The 23,616-nt window shown below is 47.6% G+C and overlaps 1 protein-coding gene across 4 annotated transcripts in view; it reads left to right on the forward strand.

The window, feature by feature from the left end:
* The window catches only part of ZNF423 (zinc finger protein 423), a 211,916-nt gene that overhangs the window by 1,198 nt on the left and 187,102 nt on the right, over positions 1 to 23,616 (forward strand). Inside the window, exon 1 of one of the 4 annotated variants that reach the window (XM_035336785.1) lies at positions 7,445 to 7,645. The exons of 1 other annotated variant lie outside the window; for it this stretch is intronic. In XM_035336785.1, coding sequence (XP_035192676.1) covers positions 7,561 to 7,645 — 85 coding nt within the window. In that variant the 5' untranslated portion in view covers positions 7,445 to 7,560. Of the gene's footprint in view, positions 1 to 7,444; positions 7,646 to 23,616 lie in introns of those variants that run through there. 2 more of the 4 variants (XM_035336782.1, XM_035336784.1) reach the window with 2 other exon arrangements.

The raw sequence follows: 23,616 nt of genomic DNA on the forward strand, positions 1-23,616 counted from the left end.
GCGTAATGGCGGCCCCCGGCCCCGCGGCGGGAGGCAGCGCTGCGGGAGCCGCGGGGGCGGGCGGAGCCGCGGCGGGGCTCGGGGGGCTGCGGGAGGCCGGGGGCGGGCGCGGTGCGGTGCGGTGCGGAGGGGGGGGGGGGGCGGCGGGGTGGCGGAGACGGAGAGCCCCACAGCACCGCCCGCGAAGGGAAAAGTTTGGCGGCGATGCCCGGCCGTCCGGCGCGGCGAGAAGGCGGGGGAGGACGAGAGCCGGCGGCTGCAGCCCCGAGCATCCGCAGGGCCGCCGACTTGCTCGGGACCGCGGGAACAATAGCCGGGCCCGGGCGTCGGTCGGTGGAGGCTCGGCGCCCAGCGCGGGCCGCCCGGGGAGCCGCGGGACGCTGCGGGGAGGCCGCCCCGGGGGGCTGCCGGCTGCGGGGCCCCGCGGCTTTGTCCGCCGCTCGGGGCTTTGTTGTGGAGGCACAAAAGGGGTCGCGGTGCCCGCCAGGAAGCACAAACTCGGGAGCGATTCGTAATTAAAGAACTTGCGGCTGGACCAAATTAGCGTTGGGTTGGCTCATCGACCAGTTAACGCAGGGATCGAAATCCCGTCCGGGGCCATTTTATGTGCTTTCTGAGGTACCCTCTGTTCAGCACATCGCAGTGGAAGTAGGCTTCAAATGTTTGTGAAGTTTTTGTGAAGTAAGCCCTTGGTCGTCACACAGAAAGCTTACCCGCCCCCCCCGACCCACCATCGCCTTCAGCCCTGTGCCGAGCGGCAGCCGCATGCTGTGGCGTGGTGGTGCGGTGCGGTGCGGTGCGACCCTCGCGGCCCCGGGAAGGAGGGGAGGAGAAGGGAACAGCCCGCGGGAAGGAGCAAGGGCAGAGCCAGGGCGATTTCTAGGAGATGTGCTGAAATAACGGGGCTGGAAACGAAAAGGCTCGCAGGCTGCAAACAGCCAGCCAGGCCTCGGGTCACGACTTACCCGGGCACGGGGATCACCCTGAGCAGGCAGGCCTCTGCGGCCCGGGGTATTCTTCTGTGCTTCAGTGTCACCGTTCATGTTCGGGACGCAGCCGTACGTCAGTGAAACCGTATGCGCTCTAGAAGCCCAGTTAATAAACGCTCCACCTTGTTACATAACGGTATTAGATATTTGCGTTTATTCGTTTGTTTTCTACCTCATTACTTTTCAGGCAGCGATCTCTCTCCCAGGCTATTGATGCTGCATAACGCACACTGATCCCTAACTCTGATAGAACGGGTCGCTATTTACACGAGCATTTTTATGAATTGAAGCAGGTAACTTACTGGCAAGTCACAGCCAAGAAACGTTTTCCATGCAATGTAGAAATATCCAGAATGTCTTTGCAACAGGGAGCTGGGTGAAGCCCGGTTCTTAGAGATTCTAAATATTCCTCTAGTCTCTAGGCACAAAAAACGTGTTTTCAGCTTCAGCATAAACTGGCTGTAAATTACAGGTCTTAGCAGGAGCTGCCTAATAGGGAATCTAAGGAATGGGCTGAATGTGGGTGAAATTTTCGGTAATAGGAGGCAACTCATATATATGTATCCAGGATATAGGATTTCTTCCTTTTCTTATGCCCATACGTATCTTTTGCTTTTAAGAAGTCCATCATATACATTTTGTGGTCTAGGGAGCTGGCAACCCAGTAGATTGCCACAGTACACGTTTCCATGGAAATAATTGAGATGTAATAAATAAAGGCACTCTGAGGTCACAGGTTTCCCAATTCAACTGAGAAGAAAACAAGCATAAATTATGTGGATATATGTGTAGCATTTAGGACTTCAAACAATTTGCCGGTTTTCTCTTGTCTGTATATTTATTTCACTTTGTAGGGTAACCGTGGTATTTATTAACCACGAGTGAGATTTGCGCATCCTCTTCCATTCAGAAAGATTACATACTGAAATAGAATCGGTGTGTGCCTGTGATGAAAGGGATGATTCTGCATGCAAAAGGCAAGTTGCCTGCGCGTTAGCTGTGAGTGATGCCGTCTTTGACATTAAAGAAGCAACCGACTCTTGACGGAAGTATCAAATGCTGAGAACTCTTTAGATCCACGTAATTTAAAATTAAGCAATTGTAAACCAGAACTGGATGGCAGCAAACCTGCGGGTCCTCTGGCCCCACGGTCTGCATGATGAGGTTCAGCCTCGCAGAAAGTTGCAATAATTACTGCAGCTGTAACTCCAGCAGTAGCCATGGAATTTCCCCTGGTGCGGATTCATCACTTGCAACACGACACGCTGCTGGTTTGGTTTAGCCGTCGGTTTGGCTGTGCAGGCCCCAGGGCACTCAGCCCTGGAGCTGATGGCTGGGGACAGGGCTCTCCTTGGCTCCAAGGAAGGTTCCTGCGGGTCAGGCAGGGCGGAACAGAAGTAGGAGGGACCGAGCCTTTGTTGGCTGGCAGGATAACCCATTCGGGGACAACGTGGTGGCAGTGGTTTTGGAGTCACGCGCTTGCCTGTTCTGAAGCTGTCCTTCACATCATGGCCGGGCCCATAGAAGTACTTTGCCTCGACACAGGACCTTCCTGTGCCCTGTTGCCAGTAATCTGATCTGCTGGTGGCTTTGCCAGAGCTCTGCAAGGAGAGCCGTACGCTCCTTAGTGCTGTTAAAGCCACAGGGTTTGAACCCCAGACCGTAATGGAGCGGAGAACATCCCGGCAGTTCCCCGTGCCCCGTTACGAGCGGTCCCACATCCACGCGGGCACCCTCAGAATTTCGCTGTGGGCCATCAGCTCTGGGGGGAGCTGCCTCCCGCCTTTGCCGTGGGGCTGGAGCGAGGCAGGTGTCAACGGTGCCCGTTGAGCAAGCTGTAGCTACGCGTTGCAGCCCAGTGCCTCTGGAAGCAATGCTGTGGAAGTGCGGCTGCAAAACGCGCAGGTCTGGTAGCGGAGCCGTAGGTCTCAGGTCCCACGTAATGTCATCGAGGAATGACTTGGAGGCAGATTGTGGGGACTGGGCTGGCGTTGGCACAAGGTTTGCAGCATCAGATGCACTTTGCTTGCTGAATTTGACAGTTCTGCAAATTGCTGTCAGGTTGCAAGGGTGTTTTGTGCAGTAATCAAACTGTTTTGCAAAAGAATGCACTAATTAAGTCTAGATTTGTTATCCTACTTGAAGTTGCAGAATTGCTGTCATATTTTTTTGCTTTCAGTTGGCAAAAATGCTGATAGAAACTTTTGATTCACACCCTACCTGCCTCATTTGTGTCAGTCAAGGGAAAAAAAGGGGGTTGTTCACTACTTCGTTATCTGCAAAGTAAATAAAAATACTTCAGCCATTTGCTGAGTTCCAATTAGTTGATTGCTATGAATGATCTTCTTTAAAGGAATGCTGTTTTACCTATCTGCTCATACAAAGGTTTGATTTTTAATGTCTTGTGAAAAGGATTCTCTTTGTCTTGATTGATGTCAAGAATAAAAGCGTGATGGTAATATCCCTTTGAAAGCTATTGTATTGTCAGCTCTGGCTGACAGCAGGAGGCCCTCCTAGTGCTATAGATTAGCGCTGTGAAAACACTGACATTTTCTTTGTTATATTGCTGTTGTTCTGCTTGCAAAGTCAATTATACAATGTCGGAGCTCAGTTACAGAGTTGACTGTGGAAGTAACAATGTCTTTCATACTTGTCTTAAAGATATAATTTTCTTTTTTTCCCAGTTGATAGAGAAGAACCTGCAGGTACTGGAACAGTACATTCTACAAATTAAATTTTGACAAGTATAATCATAATTGCCAAATACAAGAGACTTGTGCGATTATCCTTTAATTTTACAGTTCATTCAAGTTTCGGTGGAATTTTATTGATACAGTGAAAGCAGCAGCTAAAATTGATAAAACTCATATCAAATAAGATTACACTCTTGATTGTTCTTTATCAAGTGTAGCTTTTGGGGGATTAGGAATAATTGGAGATGTTGGTGTTTCGTCGTGGGGCTGGTGCCATGAGAACGTTTGAATCCATGCAGTATAGCAAGCATTGCCTTTGGGGATTAGCCTGCAGTTTTTAATTTTTGAGCGTGTATTTTGATACAAGCCTAGCAGCGTTCTCCCCTGAACTCCACAAGTCCCATTTTCCTTCCTCTTTCTCCCTCCGGTATGGTTTCCTGGACAGGATCTGTGTGGTATTTAACTGGTTTTGCTGATTGAAACTCATGCCTGTGTGCAAACACCTTTTAATTGTGGTCTGTTCCCATTGGTCCTGGCAAGCATAACTAATAAATGTGGCCAAAAATTGAAAAGGGTGGAAAAGGCAATGCGAAGGGTTTAAATACAAACGGAGAGAAAATAGAATTCTCCTGTTTTCAGTGATGCTGCATCTAATGCCATTGATGAAAAGCAAACACCAAGCAGCAGCAGTGACTCTCAGAGAATGTCTGTTTTGTTTTTTTTTTTCCTTCAAAAGTGTCCGTGTAAAATCAGTGCAAGCTACAGAACATCATTCATTACTGAATTACTTCAGATGACACATGCAAAAAAAATAATCAGAGAGCTCTTGTTAGGACGTTAATTGTAGGATTTCTAAATTACTATTATAAACTAATAGAGTAACAAAAGATTCCACAGTTACCAGTAATTTGTCAGGATTTATTTTGTTTTTCTTCAATAATTGAAAATTAATGTCTTGAAGTGAAAGCAGATGTTCATGCCATCCTCTGAATTGGATATAAAAATGATGTTCTGTAGATGCATTAAGCTTGTGTAAACACAAATTGTCTTATCATAGATGGGGCTTTGGCTTGGTTTTATCTATTGTTTGGTGCCAAATTAACTTTTATGTTAAACCTGGGTAAGTGCTTTCAGCCTGGCTAAGCCACCAAGCCATGAGCTTGGGGTGGCACCCAGTGCTCAGTTGTTAGAATAAACATCTTAAACAACCTCCCTCACCTGCTGGCTCTGTGAATGGCGATGCTTTCTCATGCTGTAGAATTAATATTTATTTCAGTTTTGATAAATGTGCTCTTAATTTCATTCAGTTATTTTTTACTGAACTTGTTCATTTTTATCCTCCCCCCCACAATCTGGGGAATCAACATTTTAGATCATGACAACATTTGAAAGATGCAACACCCATCGTGCTCTTTTTGTTTGTTTGTTTGTTTGAAGTCATCTCTTGGTCTCATTTGTTAGCCTGCAATCTGCAAAAGATAGTATTTTTTCTTGTATTTTAATATTCTCTTAAAAGATTATTAATTACCCACAGTAATTGAACTGTCTTATAACCATGCCTACACCAACCCCTCATCACTCCATCAGTACTCTCCTTAAATGCCTCTGAAAAAGGATGGCTGTTCCGCTGTATCCCACGAAACGCACCGGAGTGATGAAGCACTAATAATACAAAGCCTGTTACAGACTTCTGCTAAATCCTCACGGACAAATGGTGCTGGAGGGGATGGTCTGGTGTTGTGCATGCGTTAGTGTACGTGGGTCATGAGGATTCAGGCGCGTGCTGTAGCCAAGTGAGAGCCAGCTCGGAGCTGCCTGCAGTGCCCACGTTTACTCGGTGTACTTTTAGACCCAGGACAAGATTCCTCTACGTCCTCTTTTCTGCTGTCCGGTGGTAAATGTAGGAAAGCTGGTTACTTCTCTTAGATAAGTAAGGGAATAAAAGTTTTCAGTACTACATCTCCTTGACAACACCTATAGGTATGTGGATATATTTACTCCAGTGCATTAGGGTGGTTTAGCAGAGTCACTTGATTCTAGAGAGCAGAAGGGTGGGGAGACACTGTAAATGGTTTCTTGTGACATGTGCAGCTAAAGGCTCAAGCTCAAACCCCTTGCCGTGGTTTGTCTTCTCAAACACGAAAAGGGACCCGATGGGGCCGGGGAGCAGGCAGGTGGCGGCGGAGCAGGGACGTGGGGTGGTTGGTTCGCGCTGGGCAGTGCCACAGTGCCCAGCCGAGTCTTGGGATAAGTAGCTTCATTACATTGTTTGCATTTGTTTAAAACCTTTTCCTTTCCGACCGCAGATTAGGCAACAGAAAGACCAATTTGCAGAGCTTGTAAATGCCACTTGTTAATCATATGCAGTACAATTATTATTTTTTTTTCACTTCCCCCCTTGGATGTATTAAGTCAACTTTTTAGCTTTTTATGTAATTGAAATTTGCCCTTTTGTTACCTGGGCATGAATTATTTTTGAGATGTTGTCATTACCCGCCCTGCTGTGAGGTTTATCTCTTCTGTTCATCCTAATTAAATAAAACATAGTGTTGTTCGCCAGCCTAGCGTTGCAGTGAATTACCTGCCTGGAGGCTCGCTCTGGCATTGGTGCTTGTTGCCGCCGCAGACGTTGACTAACACATTTACTCTTAGATTTTCATTTCAAAGGGATCAGTTTGTGCAGTGTGACAGGTGAATGGCGAATGCTTTACAGTACTTTCAAGAGCTGAACAAACAGAGAAGGACTGATCGGTACCGCAGCGGAGCGGCAGGTACGGCTCTGACACCGCCGTGGGGGCAGAGGAGTGCCGTCTTGGTGGAGGACGGCCACGGCGGAGACCTGTGTGGCTCTGCTGGGGAGAAACGAGCCCTGCCGTGGTCTCGTGCTCTCCTGGGCATTTCTGGTGGGGCTGGTCTCGGCTCTCTGCACAGCATCGCCTACAGTCGTGTTCTCCTTGGGCCTGGTGCTGATAAGGAAGGCTGGTTCAGAAGCATAACAGTTGGAGTTTCTTGATGCAGAAGTTATTTCCAGTTCATATTAGCGAAAGCAAACAGTATGCACGTGTTTTAAAGCAAAGCAGAGGTAAGGTCCCTGCTTGTAGAGAAGCAGGTTTTTTAAGCCTTCGATAGCTCTACGAAAACCTCGCTGCTCACCAGCGAAACCCCATTATGGGTAAAAGCACAAGAGTTAGCAAGTCGCTGTGCTCCAGTCTCTGCTGGCTCCTACAAGGCTCTGGAGGTTTGGTCAAATGTGGCCTAATTCTGCTTTCCAAATATTAAAAAATTACACAGAGGGCAAAAAGACAAGTTCTTAATATGCATATCCTGGGAAAATCCTAAAACAGTATTTTTACCCCCTCCAGTCCCAAGGCTAATCAAAATTCCTTTGTTTCCACATCTACCATTAAAATACATCCCTCCCTTGGTTGCCTGCTGAATGCACAAGTTTAACCACTTGGTTGATTGGACTCACAGAAGCTGTTACTGGCTTTACAGAGGATTTGCCTACAGATAATTCAGAGATGGGAGTAATACCCCAGGCAACTTCCAGCAGGGTTGGTGCTTAATTTAGCAGTCCTGAGTATTTCTTGATGATCCTTACCTGGCTGGGGTGAGGTTTTCCTGCATTGCCACGGGGGGAAGGTAGCCAAGCCCTTCGCATGGTGAGTGCTGGGACTTGTCTCACATGGTGGGCAACTGAGTGTTAATCAAGGTGGTGGTAATAAAGATCCGCTGTGCCCTTTGAAAAGAGGGTGGTTGGTGCCCTGCAGAGCCAAAGCCCTTTCCCGGGGAGTATCTAGGACATGCTGCTTCAGTTTTTAGGGTAAGTGGAAGCTTGTCCCTTGATGTTAGTTTGAGCGTTTAGATGTAAACCAGCGATGCAAGCCCAAGTCTTCTACATCTACTGGAGAGCTACAGATGCTGAGATTCCTGTTGATGTTGGAGGTCCACGAGCAAGTCTAGGTATTTATCAGCTATGGGATGAAGCCTCTGTCCTATTTTTGTTGGTGGCAGTGTTTTTCACTGATCTCAATAGGGATGGGATTTTATTCTCTGCTTTTGAGTCACAACTGAGGGAGAAAGCAGAGAAGAGATCCGGTGGGAGCAGTCACTTGGCACCCAATACTGCAGAGCTTATCTCCTGCTGCTTCTGCCGGCTCTGTGGGGTCGCTGCTGATGGAGTTTCCAGCAGACCCCTGGGTATGTTTGAGGTGCAGGGGATGCAACAGTGCCCCGGGAGCTCCCTGATGGCACTGTGGGAAACCCTGGAGACGTGGCTCATGTTTAACAGCCACTAACCCAAACAGGGGCAAGCCATGCCTGAGCAAAACTGACCATCGTTCTTCATCCTTTCAACCTCCTGTCCCTAAAAATTGAAAAGCTAAAGGAGGTGGAGAAGGCACACAGTGGAAGGGTGAGCTCAATCCTTGGGGAGGCAGAAGTGTTAAGTGGAGAAAGATGGAAATAAAATAGAAAACAAACAAACAAACCAGGAAATGTGTTGCTAGCATCTGAGTATGGAAGGTGTCTGATGATTAGATGCAAAGTATTGATTGGCACAGGTGCTAACTTAACTTAGCTGTGTCCTTATTTTTTTTCTATCTTATTTTAAGACTGAAAGAACAAACAAATCTGAAAAGTAAACCTAGCGCTATGGAAAATGGTATAATTAAGTGTAAGTGGAAAAGAAAACACTAGAAATGTAAACCACCTAAACAAATTGTATTTTCTGCTCTTAACAGACAGTGCCAGCACTTTTCTCGTTAGAGGAGTATAGTTGTTGTGGTTTATGGCTGGTTTTTGTTTAATAAAGAGAAATACGAGAACAACTGTGATCAGTGATTAGTTCTGGGAGTTTCAACTATTTTATGATCATGGCAGCATCTGAGCTTGGCTTGTGAGAATGTCTAAGTGCTCGGGGTTTGGGAGGGAAGAGGAGGTAAAGAAGGTTTTCAAGATATCTTAAATGCACACAAATAGAGCATAATGCGTGTTTACAAACGTGAAATGTTTACAAACAGTGTGTGAAAGAGAAGGTCTGAAGGAATAGATAGTAGCTTTAGCTTTTTTTTTTTTTTTTTTTTTTTTTTTTAAGAACTAACCTGGCTGCAAGATGCAAGGAAGCTGTCCTGGTGCACCAGCCTGCTTTCCCTGCTGACAAAAGCAGCAGCCTTCTGGCTAACTGCTTGATAGGCAAATGCAGCTTTGCTTTAATTTACTTATTCAAGCTCTTGTTCAAATCTATCTTGTTTTGTTAGACTACTCAGATGAGTGAAGAGATACTGAGCTGCATACACAGTAACGCCAAGCTTGTATATTATTTATTGCTGAATTCTGTGGAGATGCCTTAGCCAGGCGATTTGCTCGTGGTCTCCTTTATTTCCAGGAAAATGGCATGCCTTGCCCTTCATAATTTCTTTGCTTTTACTGACCAGACTGTTCCCCCAGAGGGCATGTGGGATGTGGCAGAGTACTGAAAATCCTGGGATGGAGAAGTAGAGAAGGTCTGTGTGTGAATGGCACCTTTTTTTCTCTAGATTTATTTGGCAAAAATGGTGTGTTTCTGGCACTGATGTTTATGTGGAGTGTAGTAGCCAAGTCTGGGTGAGAAAGTTGTTGCCCCGAAAGGATTTTCTTAAAGATAAATAAGTACTTTCAGTTAGATTCTGAACATCATTTGGGAGTGTGGTACAATGTATTTTGAGCCTCTTTAAAACAAAACTGTGAATGCTTGTCTTCAGATCTGGTACTGAGTCTCACCTAATGCTTGTGTGTGGAGTCCATTGATCTGGCCCCCTTGATTTAAAGCTCTTTTCTTTCCTGCTTAGTAACAGATACATGAGACCTGCTTTAAAGCTCTGTTTTGGTTTATTTTAGTTGCTATTTTTTTGTCCTCAATAAATGCTCAAAAGAAAGCTGCTGTTTTTATTCATCTTAATGTAAGTAAATTTGGAGTGGGACTTAAAGGTGGAGGTCGGAAAGCCCCGGGGAGGTGCCCAAGGGGGCTGTGCGTGGGTTGTGTAGGAGCTGCTGCCTCCAGGAGCAGGGTCTGCTGGAAGCTTTCTGTCTGAAGAAAAATGAAGCCAAGCCTTCCTAGTAGCCTGTGAAAAGGTTGTTGGTGGAGTCCCTTCAGCAGCCTTGCTTCCCCTCCTGCATCTCCTCGGGAAGCTTTGCTTTGTGGGGAGAGCTTCAGCTTGGCCTTCTTCCCCAGCTGGAAGCCCTCTGACTTTTTTCTCCTCAGCCTCTGTTGGTTTTGCTCCTCGTGGTATGGAAAACAGCTGCAGGCATGTTGGGAGAGGTGCCTGCCGGGCCAGGAGGGGCCAGCAGGACCCTGGCCACGGCTGCTTTCGGTGGGGCCCAACGGGGAGGAGAAAACACATGGGGCCATCCTGCTGGGGCGCTCTGAAAGTGCTGGGAGGCCCCAGCGGGCGGCAGGCTCGCAGGAGGGCACTCCCCGCCCGCTGAGGAGCGGTGGGCTTTTATTAGGCAGCGTGCATCTGCTCCTCTGTCTGCCTTACTGTCTGCTGCCAGGCTTGACTCGATTCTCTTGCATTAGCACGCCCCAATGGGTTTGTTTTCATGTGAAGATTGCTTTTTAAACTGCTGTTGTCATTTCAAGAAAATACCCTCCAACGCCCCCTCCTCAGGAGAGCCCCTGGCTGGACTGCCGTCTGCAGCTCGGCGTGTGCTATGAGCCGGGGCTGCGGGTGGGAGGCTGGGGACAAACCCTGGTGGGTTTGGAGGAACCGCTGTACGTCGGCACCACCAGCCTGCTCCTTAGCACCTCACCGAAGCACGTGCCTAGTGCCGGCTTTGGTTCACGTTCTACTCTTTGTTGTGTCAGAACCGCTGTGAGTGAAATGCGGTGTAGGCCGGGCAGTGTGCTGGTGGCCGCAGTATAGGCCACGCTGTGTGCCGGTGGCAGCACGGATCTGCTGAGCCCTGGTGCCACCAGTACGTTCTGCTCCTGCGTGGGGGCCCCAGGTTTATGTGGGGGGCAGGTCTGGGGGAGCAGGGGAGGCCCCGCAGGCTGGAGCTCGGCTGGGGGCTCTCGGCTCCTGGCAGCCGCCCCGCACGAGGAGACCTGGCTGAGGAGCCGTCCTCTTCTCCACCCCGACTGAGTGAAGATAATGCCACTAATAAATTAGATTATGCCTCTCAAGAAGAACGGAGATTTATTATCCATGTGCAGCTTTCACCGTAGGCTGTGCCGCCGGTGCACATGAGACCAAATGGGTGCTTGTGTGGTGGGAGTTGCGGTTCTTGTTGCTGATTTACAGTTGTGCTTTTCTGATCATTTTCACTCTGACTGACCCAAATACTGCTGTGCCCAGTAACCTAATGTACAGGCTCATGAGCGTTTCTGGAATTGCAAAGTAGCAATGATCTTGCTGAGGACAAAGACTGCTGTCCCAGAGCAGTGTCCTTGGGCCAGCCTCGCTGTCGGTGTGCGTGGCCTCTATTAGCGCAGCACAGGCTTGCAACCATTTGCTTTCTTATTGAGAATGTTTCTGATGTGGCAAACTTACGTGGCTTTCCCTGCTGCGAAAGGGCTCTCTTTTTTTTTTACTTGTTTGCTTGTTTTTAGTCATAGGAAATACAAGTAGTCATAAGAAATACAAGAACGGGCTGTTTGCCAGTAAGAAAACAAACAAAACCCCAAAGCAGCCTAGACATTGTACCTTTCCTTGCATTAAAAAATAAAAATCCTTGCAACTGTAAATACTGATCTGTTTTTTTGGCAGAAGCTCGTGATTCAGTGTTAAACTGATGACACATCAAAGAATAAAATAGGATTTTTGTCTGTTTTCTTATTTGTTATTAGTCTTGTTTAGATGTGGGAAAACGTGGTTTGAAAATATGAAGAAATGTTCAAATGTCTCAGATAAAGGAATAAAAGTAAAGCTCTTCATGTAACTCAGCGTGCTTGTGCAATAGCATTGGTTGGGCTGCAGTCTGGGCTCTCGAACAACCTTACTAAAAAGAAAAAAGCTTTAAATTTTATAAATATTTCTGCTTCTCTTTTGCAATACCTAACATACATTGTCTGTTCTGCTCTTAACTCCCTGATGCAGAATTCCTAAGTTTGGGCTAATAGAAAATTTGGAGGATTCTTCATTATCTGAACCTCTTGAGAAATACCAAATATGTTCCAGTAATTGTGGTGTAGTACAACAGGGAGTCGCACTGGCAGTTTGTTGGAAAGGGTTTTTCCTGTAGTTATGAAAACCATACAACTATTAAAATCCCCAAAACTGAAACCGCTGGGATTACTCATATACTTACAGTTAAGCGCATGCCTAAAGGTAGATATATTCAGCATGCATTTTTCTGACTTGCATTTGATTCTTAGCTTGAGCGATCGGGGGGGAAAAAAAAAGTTCTTCGATCACTTTGGTCTCGTGCAGCCTTTTTGTTCTGAGCCTGTACGGCTGTAGCGTGATGGGTTGTGGCTTGTGACAGAAGCACCTAGGTTTGCTCCACAGCAAGCTGTCAATAATAAGGAGTGGAAAGCTTGTGCAGCAGTAAGATACTACAGGCTGGCAAGCAGGAGTTAAGTTGGGTTTCTCTGCTTCCTCCCAGCTTCTCTTCACACCTCTGCCACAGACCTCCGATGAGTGTGTGTGTGTGTGTGTGTGTGTCTCAACTTTTCTCTATCTCATTTTTTTTTCCATCTTGGTTCTGTGCAAAGAGGGTATAACAGTGACCCTTGGAGATGAAAGTGAATGTATGGAATGCTGAGGTCTTGGATAGGTGAAAGTAAAATGAAACACTGATATTACAGTTCAGGCCATAATATTTGGGTTTGCTTTTTGGTTGTTTCATCTTCCCTGTTCTAGAAAGTTAGTTTTATAGAGTACAATTCACATGGAGAAACTAGAAAGCGATGCTTGCTTTGCAATGTCCCTTATGGAGACAGTTGTCCTATTTGGGCAGCCTCTTATCAAGGAGGCCCCGTGTGCCGTGTGCTGTCTTCATGGCAGGAATATGGAGAACTAATATGTTTAGTTTCTCTTATAAAAACTTCCTTTGATTTAATACTTTTTTTAAAAAAAATCTTGTATGTGACTTTCTCTTAGGAAACACTGGCGTGCATCTCTAAGTGATGCATTATCCTAAGGACTTGATTAACACACCTATTGTTCGTAGAACAAAATATGCTTTTTGACTATGAAGCTATGTAAACAATTTGCTTTGAAACAGAATTTGGAAATATGCAAGTAGTGAAGTATAACTAATACAAAAATGTTGTTGTTGCACTGCTTTAGCAGAGAACCATTTGCACATGTATCAATATGTAAGGGAATTTAATTTTAAAAACAGTCCCAGCCACTTTGTAGAAAAATATAATGCAGTACGTAAACTCATTTTAGACACTACTTATTCTACCATGTCCCATTAGTTGATGTTTGCACAGCGCTTTGAAAATGTAAAGCGCTATATAAGTGCTTATTATTACTACATTATTATTATTCTCCCTCTTGAAAAAAGACCCTCCGGGGAGAGTGAGACTCACTTTGCATTTCATCTGTAGTGCATATCCCACAAGAAATATACCTGCTTGTTTTGTTTTTTTAAACTCTTCCCTCCCCGCTTCCATCCCTCTTTAAAAAAAATAAAAATGCTTCTTTCAGAGATTATGGAGTCCTTACTTGGTTTATAGTCAGTTTATGAGAGTAATATTTGAAGGCACATAGAAGTCTAAGAGAAATGTCCGATCTGCACAGTAACAGGAATGGCCACCCTGGTCTCGCCCCCGTGACGGCTGCAGCGGGGGCAGTGCGGAGGCAGTGCCCTCAGCAGATCTCCCCGGGCCTGGCTGCCCCATGGATGCAGAGCGTGAGGTGAAGTGAGCAGGGATGGCTCCAGCACTGCTGTGGAGGGGTTTCCTTCCTCGAGAGGAGCGCTACGTGCTTGCCTGCAGGATCGGTGCTGTTGCTGCTAGTGAAGAGAAGTTGTGCGATTCCTCGCCTCCTTTGCACTCTGTTAACAGCAGCCCACATCCCTGCAGGAGAACAGGGCTCTAGTTCAAACTGTTTTAACCCTCGTTATCCCTTGAATCCTTTTTGTGAAAAAGGCTCTTAATGGGCAAGGTGAGCCACTTACAGATGGCAAATTCCTTCCTAAAATTCAAGGATGCTTCTTTGTGCCTGTGCTGTACATGTTTGAGGCTGTATTCACTCAGCATTTCAACCTTTTCTCTTGCGGTCATCCTTACCTCTGAGCAGGCACCTGGGGGTGAAGTGCCGATGTGCTCTGGCAACCCGAAGCCGTGCGTAACACTGCGGTGTTACACGGGGCCTGCCCGAGCTCTGGCTCCACGCAGGAGGCCTGAGGCTGCGCCGTCAGGGCCAGGCCTCTCAGCAGCGGCCTGGGGCATGTGGACAGGGCACCAAGTCCCACGGGCGCAGATCCCTGTGGGGAAGCACCGCAGCAGTTGCCCTTGGCAGCCCCATAAATCTGACCATGGCTTCCCACAGGTGCCCCTGTTGGTTTACCCTGGCCGTGCCAGTTGGGCCTGGCACCTCAGCGATGGCTGGAAGAGGAGGCTTGGCCGGTTCCTGAGCCGCAGGGCACCCGCAGGCTGTGGTCCCGTGGCACTCCTTGCCCCTCTGCTGTGCACGACGCCTTGTCCTGTGAGAGCAGCATATACATCCCTGCGTCCGTTTATTTTATAGGGATTTCTGCTAGTCAGCAAATGAGTGTGAGAGGCTGTCTTGGCACTCTGAGCTCGCTTTCTCTGTCCCCTCAGCTCTCATCAGGCAGACGAGGTCCTGCCTTTCTGTGTGCACAACTGCTCTCCGTGACAGTAACTTCAGGGCCCTGCTTTATGCCCCGCTGTTAGGCTTTCCCACTGGCGTGAATTCTGCAAAAGCCTCCACGTTCAGCTCACTTTGGTGTGGTACTTTGCTCGTTGTGAGTCCTGTTACCATTCGGGAGAGGGATGGGGCGTCTGGCTGCATCACCGTTTCTAAAGAGCTGGATAAAGCCCCACACATAACTTCAGCGTTCTGCTTCTTGGGAAGAGGGATCGCCCGTGTTCCCCGGTCCTTGCACCACTGTGGTGGGTTCAGATGGCAATGCGATGATACTAATGTGGGAATGTTACGTTGCTGGCTTCTGTGAATGTCTCTTTATCTGCTGTAAGCTCTAAATACGCTGCCACTAATGTTTAACTGAAACTTTGCAAATATCCCACTGAGCCCTTCAGGATCATTGCTTATGTAGACTTATTTTTTCTTTAGAAATTGTAGGTGTGGGTAATTATATGTATTTTTGAAAGCTCTAACTATGCCTCATTTAAACTTCTGCAAACATCTTTGTGAGCCCAATTAAATGCCTGCAGAAGAAAACGATCAAAAAATGAGATGGGGAAATGTGCGTTTACCCAGATACAGCTTGCAAGCCAAGCAAAATGTTATGTTAGCCCAACAAATGGGTTATTCAAGCACGGTTCTACCAAGACAAACATAGGAGAGTCAGGGATAAGTGAGTTTTGAAGCAATATGGGATGTGACCCTCTCAAGTTAAGTTATCAGGATTGCACAAGTTGAGAAAAGACAGCTAATTTAGGGTCCACTGCAAGTTTGGGTCCAATCCAAATTTGCATTGGAAATACCCTGGAAAAATGCAATCTGACCTGACTTTTTCAAACGTTCCCACAAAATGCAGTTTCGGGTCTGTGCTTCTGCATTACTGGATTCTTCTATTTGCATGTATTTACTTGAGCTTCGCAAAATAACCAGGCAACAATGAAGCCAGTGTAGCTCAATGAAAGGGAGGGATGTCTTATCATACTCGTGTTGAAAAAAACTTGACCCTTTGCAAGGAGCTCGGCGGCAGGCTGTCTCCTCTGGCCGAAGCTGTGCAGCCCCAGAAGAGCCCTGCCGGGGCCAGCGGCCCTGCAGATCCTGCTCTGTGGGGCTGGGCCCAGACGGCCACGGCCCGGGGCGCCTGCCCTGCCGGGTGGTGCGGGGCCCAGGGCAACACACAAGTGCAGCAGCGGGCTTAGCGCCTCGACCGCGTTGTAGGGAAGCAATCCTGCTGCACCGTGTTTAATTTCCATTTAATTTCCGTCAGAGTTGAAAGTGAAATTCACAGATAACCGGATCGGGCCCAGCTTGCTCGCAGTCTCTGCTGCTGCTGATCAAAAGCAATACTTTGTTTCTAATTTAAGAAGGTTTTTTTTAAAAAAAGTAGTTTGAAACAAGAGGAAACTGTCACATCCTGAGTGACATCCTGTGTGCGGCAGCAACATTCTTGCTTCTAAACGATCAGAATTTCAGCCGAGGGAATAAAATCCAATCCATGTAAAAATGTATTTGCTTTGTGAGAATCCTGTAGTATTGCACAAGCTATTTTCTGATGGCAGAATGCAAATCTAAAATCTATATCCAGGAGAACAAAACAATTAATTAAATTAGCTGTCTGGAGGAAATACTGAGGACACTGAGTTATCAATTGGATTTCAGTGAATTTGTTTTAATATGCAAGATTATATTTTTAATACTGGAAGTGATGGCAGTGTTTCACAGCCCAGTTAATTATTTTTCAAATCGCATTTTCTCCAAGCCCACTGACCCAGTACCTGGTGTCTCCTGACTGCTGCTGTGCTTGCTCTCCACCTTTCCCGTGCCCTGGTGTTTGCAGGGCTCTTGTGGCTGCCACCATGGGGTCCCCGCTGTGGCCTGGGGCATCGGCCGTGCAGAGCATCCCGACAGGGAGGGGCCTTAGTGGATGCATGGCCCTCGGTGGGCTGGGGACACCGGCAGGGGCTGACTTCTGATGGGACACCGAAGGCGATGATTTACACAACGCTGACCTTAAAACTTCTACATACATTTAGTGTTTTACTGGCTCCCATCCTTGGGGCTTGGAAGAGAAACTTCTTGAAGATAGACAAGGTGTGCTGTTCTCCTCTAGGTAACTTACCAGGTTTTCAGCCTAAATGGGTGTTAGGGTATACCTGCGCATTGCTGCTGGAAGGGTGGTGGTGCAGTTAATTTTTCGCTTATACTCCCCATGAAAACCACTGTGTGCCTTGAAACACTTGGAGAATGCAATCCAATCTTGTAGAAAAATGTTTAATAACAGCTTTCATTGAGATGAAAAGGGAAGCGCTGCCCTTCAAGTGCTCATCCCCGTGTTGATATGGATGTGGGTGGGCACGTACTAGCCTGTAATTGGTGCTGGGGCAGTGGCTGGTATCTGTGCCGAGGGCACGAGCACGCCGGGGGTAGCAGCAAGGGGCTGGTGCTGTGCGGCCCTGGGCAGGGGTCATGGGTGTGCCACGGGGCCCGGCTGGGTCCTGGAGCCGTCTGGTTGTGGTGCAGGAGGGACTGGGTGCTGGGGAGCAACTCGAGGGGTTTGTCTGAGACTGCAGTGTGACTGTTTGTACCTCCTGGCGTTTATTTATTTTTGTACATTGAATTAAAAACGTAAATGTTTAGCAGTTTCAGGATGGGGCGGGGAAGTTTTGGAAGCCAAATTGCAACTCTGAAAGGTCAATTTTTTTTTTTGAACCCTTTGTTTGCCGAAACCTGGCTCGGGCGGGTGAGCAAGCTGCCCGGCAGGCTGGTGCACTGGCTGGCAGCCGTGGTCCTGGTGGGCCCATCCTGGGGCAGCTGCCGGCCCTGCCTGTGGGAGCCGCCCTGCTCAGCAGCCGCTGCTCCAAAAAGAGCAGTCTGGGTAGCCAGGAAGGGGCTGGAATATTTGGGAAGTGCCAGACAACAGTGCAAAACCTGACCCCCCAGATGAAGGTATACAGCCCCAACTAGACGCTCCGTATTAAAGAGGTTGAAGCTACGCATGTATTGTGTCACGTGTCTGAGTGCCTGGGGGGAGCTGCACGCTCTGCAGAAATGGTGCCCTGTTGTGTAGCACAAGTAGCAGTGCTTCAGGTACATGTAGCTCTGATGGCAGTTCTGCTATTGAAGACATCATGAGAGCTTTGATGTCTACAGTTGGTTTGGCCCTTCTGTGCACGCGCTGGCTGCAGCTGTGGAGCATCTTTGTCTTGTTCTCACCTTGCGTAAGGCACACGGACAGACGGTGAGTGATGCTCGGGAGGCAGTAATGTCCCGTAGGAACGGGGGGAGGAGGGGACGGTCTGAAGGCTATGGCTTTCTCCTTGGCTTTGCATATTTACGTGTAGGTCACCAAGACCTCTCTCCAAAAGCTCCGTTCTTTTCCCTAATGGTTCTCCCTCCCTTTTCCCTTGGAGAGATGCACCTGAAGCTCCCTGCTCCGCGGGGCCATTTGGGGGGGCTGCTGGTGACAATGCGAGGGCTCTCCAGGTGCCAGTGAGAGCTGGAGTCAGCCAGATAAGCGTGGGCAACGCGGGGCTGCTCCCGTGTCGCTGGAAGGACCGAGAGCAGCAAGCAACATCCCCGGGATCAGCACATCCCTCTCTGCCAGCCTTTTCTCATCTGGGAGCAGAGCCCATCTTTTTCTTCCTGCAATTAGCTCAATTAAATGTCGGGAGACAAAAAATCCATGTTTTTTCCTCTTAAAAGTTACCTCTTTGACAGATTTTCATTCTGTAAGCTCTTATTTTTCCTGTCTGCCCTGTGGGACCTTTACAGCAGACTTTTGTAAACTGTTTTCTGACTTGCTGGTAAATGATTTCATTTTTTCGCTCTTGGATTTTATGAAATTAAAATTTTTCTTCTCGTTTCAGACCATAAAAGTGTAAAAGACTGCTTTGAAACTGTACCCTTTTTGGCAGATTTGAACTAAATTGTCCAATTGCTATTATGTTAAAACTACAGTACTCCATGTGTGAATTAGGCTCCAAGGTCTAGGAAATGTAGAGTGGCAGGAGGTGATGGCAAAAATGGTTGGAGTAATTCCATGCTATATATTTAAAATTAAATATTTTGTGTGCATGTGGATTCTACAGCTTGATCAAAACTGTACATTATTCCCCGTGAATGGCGAGTTAGTGTTAATAGTTGTGGTAGAACGAGATGTTTCTAGCTTTTTTGTTCAACAGTCAAATGAAAGTTTTCTTAATGTTTTATTACGGCAAGAGTTGTAAGCTGTTTTTCTTTCTTGTAAAATTCTCTGCATTTTTCCACCCTCTCCCCCAGTGGCAATGTTGAATCTTCTTTTATAAGAGAAGGATCATTATGTATAATCAAGCAATTTAAACAAATGATCTCTTAGTTCAAGGAGACACGTACCATAATATAAGCTTACTGAAATGAAAAGCTGTTGTTCAAAACACATCACGCTATTTTGGAGTTATTAAAAGCTCTTATTTTGATTTTGAAAATGGTTCTTGCTGCCAGAAGTTTGGTTTTGTTTTTTTTTTTTCCCACTGATGCTAACTTAGAGCTGGTGTTTGACAGTACAACAGTAGCAGAGATCAAGCAATATTAATCGGTGTTGTTCCCAGTTAGTTTTAAATAAAGTTAATTACCTGTCTTTGAGTAATGCGATATTACAAACCCAGCTATGGCAGCACGCATGCCATCGGGGGAAAATCTGCAGCTAATCAAGTTCCTGGAGGTGTCACCGCGCTCGAAGCCGGCTGCGGGTGGTGTTGCTCCAGTGGTGTGGGCACGGGGCATGTGGAAGGCGATGCTTTGACGTATCGCTGCTGCTGGAGCAAAGGGCTTTGGAAATGGCATCGCTGAAGCTGCAGACTGGAGAACATGGCAGGCTGGTTTCTCTGCGTGTGCCTGGTGTTTGAGGAATAAAGCAAAGTGTTTTTGGCAAAGGCGTCTTCCACGGGTGGTCTGTAGCCAACCTGAGCCATTTGTTCATGCGCCCATCTGCAGGGCTGCCTGTGGTGGGGGGCACAAGGAGTGGGGAAGGAAAGGCGCCGGCGAAGTGGGGGGAGACGACTGGGGACTTCTCTTTCCTCCTGCAGCCGCTCCCAGATGCTCCCCTACCCTCTGTCCTTTCAGAGGGCTGGGTGCCTCTTGGGGTTTGGGCTGTGCAACGCGTACCCTGCTGCTGCTTTGTGCTCGGGCTGCATCCAGGTAGGTCAGGGATGCCTCTGGTTAGGGCTGAAGCCTTCGCTCCACATTTCCACTCGCGCCACCAGCCTAAAACCAGACTTCATAAAGCACTATCTGGGTTCGGCTTGGTGGGTGGAGGTGCGGTGTTTTAGGAGACTGATCTGCGGTTTTGAGCAGGATCTGTCGCCTAAGCACAGGTCTGAAAAAGAGTAACTCACTTAGACAATATTTTTTCATTCTTACAAACACTGATGTACAGGCATTCATTCAACATAGCAGGAGACTCCCCCCTGCTCCTCCCCCCACAAGGTCTAAGGAACTACAGCAACTGCCAGCTTTTCCAGGTGTCCTGCACGGCACAGAGGGACGAGCAGAAATGTCCAGCCTTCAGTACGGTGTCCACTGCCTCGTTGCCCTGAATCTTGGCTAAGACACAATTTTACTAGTCTGTGGGGTGCCCAGCTGTGCCCCCCAAGCCACAGGGATGAGTAAGGCCAGGCAGGGTGCTCGCCCCCTGGGAAGCCCCTGGCAGGGCTGGTGGTGCGTGGTACTGGGTGGTGGCCAGCTCAAGGCTTCCTGGGCGCAGTCAAATTAGGGCGATTACTTCATTTATCTACAATCAAAGTTTTCCTCTGCCACATCCCAAGTACACTATCAAAAAGCCTTGTCTTAAAAGAAGTCAGACTTTTTAGACAAATAACTAGTGTGATGGAGGGGGAAGGATGTCTGCACCGTTATCGATTACAGGGTCAGCTTTCTGATCAATGGCAAGTTTTATATCCACTTGACTGACGCTCACCTTAACAGCCCATCCCTGAAACCAGTCAGCACTAATACAAAGCGATGGCTTCCCAGAACGCCGTGATGTCCATAATGCATGCCGAAGGGCTGGAGGTGGTCGATCCCCTTTCTACAATATTATTATTTAAAGAGCTCATTTGTCAGTGTGACTTGGAGTTGTTCCTGCGCTGACGTATGCGTGGCCAAAGCATGCCCGTGTTGAGGAGCAGGAATTAGCATGGACTGAGCGCAAATACGGCTTCTGTTCCTGCAGGGTTTCCGTAAGATTGTGTAACTCTAGCGGCAAATCAAGAGAACGGAGAAATCTCATTACCAGGGAAGAATGCAAGTGTGGATGGGAAATACATTCAGATGTCATAAAAATTTGTAGAGGAACTCTGCTTCGCTGACCCCTTGGCTATGGGTGAAACTTTCCTGGGAAAAGACATTAGTTCGGCTAAGTAACCCTGTTTGCCTCAAGTGTAAGTTAATTATCAGAACACTTTTTATAGTGGCTAGATGGGAAGAGAGCTTGTATTGAAAGGTAAGGAGCGTTACTGCATTTTTTCTTTCTTTCAGTTTGGCTTTGAGGAAGAGACGTGCAGATTATGGGAGGCTGTAATAGAAACAGCTGAAATCTGGGGGGACTTGTCTTGCACGCAGCAAAATTACCACCAGACTGCGGTTTGTCCGTGGCTGAATAACCTTGCACCTGCGTGTGTTCCTGATGTGGGAAGCTTACTCGAGTGTCGTTTCATAACACCTATTGTGCTACCTCTTCTTTTGGATGGTGGGGCTACTCTCAGTCTTCTTTCAAGTTCTGTTGGTGTAGTGCACCGACCTTTAAATGCAGAACTTGATGCAAGTTGTTTCTTTAGGGACGCTTCTGTCAACGTACTGGCTTTTGCTGCGTCTGGAAATGCCCACGCCCCATTTCCCAGGCTCAGCAGGACTGCTCAGAAACAGGACTTACGTTCTTGGCAGCCTTCCTTCCAACAGAGGACCAGAAATCAAAACAAGCAAATAAATATGACACAGAAACGTTACAGAACACGAAGCACTGACGAGAGCGCTTGTCAGAGAGGAGTAGACACAGAATAATTTGCCTCCGAGTAAAGATGGATTGAGCTGATGTTATTCCCCGTGGTCCCCATCCATAGAACAGGGATTTTAATAACCCTGGAGGCAGGTGCAGAAGGGGCTGTAAGGAGGAAAATGAGGGTGTTTGCTGCTGCCCTTGGTGCCCTCTCTGTTTCCACAGACACTTTGAGAGCTGCTGTCCAGGGCTTTTATACTTTTCAGCTGGGTCTTTCCTGCCCAGATGTACTCGCCCACCCTGCTTTTGGCTGGGACGGAGTTAATTTACTTCGAGTAGCTCCTGTGGCGCTCTGCTTTGGATTTGTGATGAAAACTGCTGATAGCAGGCGGATGTTGTAGCTGCTGCTGAGCGTGCTTGTCCAGAGCCGAGCCCTTTCTGCTCCGCGCCCTGCCCAGCAGCGAGCAGGCTGCGGTGCTGAGGGGTGCTGTGGGGCTATCCTGTGCTACGGAGCGTGCTCGTGATAAAAGCGGGGGGAGAGGAAGGAGAAGCGGGGACGCTGGGAGCGATGGCATACCCGCTGTGTGTGGTGGGGCCCCGCTCTCCTGGACGTGGTGGAACATCTGCCTGTGGTGGGAAGCAACGCCTGAATTCCGCCTTGTGCTCCACTTGCACACGCAGCGTTCGCTTTCCCTGCCAACCTGCCTCCATCCCAACCCACGCGTAGCGCCCACATTTTTGCGCGAGGACTGAACAAGCGTGCGTCCCCTGCCTGCGTTTCCAGAGGCGTGCATTTGCACGAGGGGCACAGCCCGGCACCACCCCAGGCCCCGCAGGCTGCGAGGCGTGAGCCTTGCGCGGCTTCGGCTCCGTGCCCGTGCGGCTGCAGCGTGCCTGAGCATTCGCTCGCGGTGGAGAGTGAGATAAGTACGTGTCCCTTCAGCGTTTTATGAAACAAAGTAATGCAGATATCCATAAGTGAGACATGACACGAAGCGTACTGATAGTAAGTTTGGAATAGTTCTGGGAGTTAAGAATTTACATGTCTTTATTAATTATTAGATGTTATTAGTGAGTGACTAAGGAACTGGGAAGCTCTAAGCGTTCTTTTGAAGTAGTGTGCCCAAATTAGGCTAAATAAATAAATAAATCTGAAAATGTCGGGAAATGTCTGCTCTAATGAATTTTGTAAATACACAAATCACACTTATTAAATCAGTGGATCTTTTAGCTGTAAAAATATTATTACTGTTACACGGGGGAAATCCATTCAGAATTATAAAATATTTGGAAACTCTTTCCATGTTTCACTTTGATGGAAAGGTTGTGAGATTAATACCAATAGAAAAGAGCAGGTTTGGGGATGAAGTTTTTCAAAGCCAGCTTTCCCCCTTCTTCGTGTGTGCGGCAGTTTTCAATAAGAACTGTGTTCCCCTTTTAGTCTTGTTTAAAATAAACTACGTGTATAACAAGACGTTGAAATTTATTTATGGCATGTTAGCACTAAGGACAGGTTGTTAAGGGGTCGTAAAAAATATTAGTTTCCACTTTATGGAGGCCTCGTTGGTTTTTCTTCAAATTAAATTTGACGCTACGAAGGGATGTATGTGATATATAAAGCGTTCTCTCCCTCAGTGTAATTTCTTTCGCTGTAATGCGGCCACAAGTCTTGTCTTTCAAGGAGACAAATCTCCAGTGGGGGGCTTCTCCCGGCCGGGGCGGTGACGCCCCAGCAGCACTGCCCTGCCCGTGGGTCCTTCTGTGGAATCCCAGACACTCCTCTGCGGCACAGGAGGAGGTGCTGGATTCCCCATGTGTGAGCTCTCGGACCTGCTTTTATCTACCCTTTTATCTATATTTTACCCTGCGGTATTTAATTTATACCAGTTGTGCGTTCCTTCGTCAAAATATTGAGGCTTGTGTACGAGCAGCTGACCTTCCGATGAGCGTGTATCCGGCAGTTCAGAAGAGCGCATTGTTTTATTATTAAAATACAATTTGTGAAACAGAAATGATCATAGATGCAAATTTATACTTCACACATTTTTTTTTCTTAATAAGAATATGTATATTTTCATCTGGGGAGAAAGCAGCATTAAAATGAGAGCGCCTGGGGAGCGTTGCCATACCCGCGCACAGAGGCGTGCACA

This window comes from Oxyura jamaicensis, chromosome 11, assembly GCF_011077185.1.
Source record: "Oxyura jamaicensis isolate SHBP4307 breed ruddy duck chromosome 11, BPBGC_Ojam_1.0, whole genome shotgun sequence".
Taxonomy (NCBI): Eukaryota; Metazoa; Chordata; class Aves; order Anseriformes; family Anatidae; genus Oxyura; species Oxyura jamaicensis.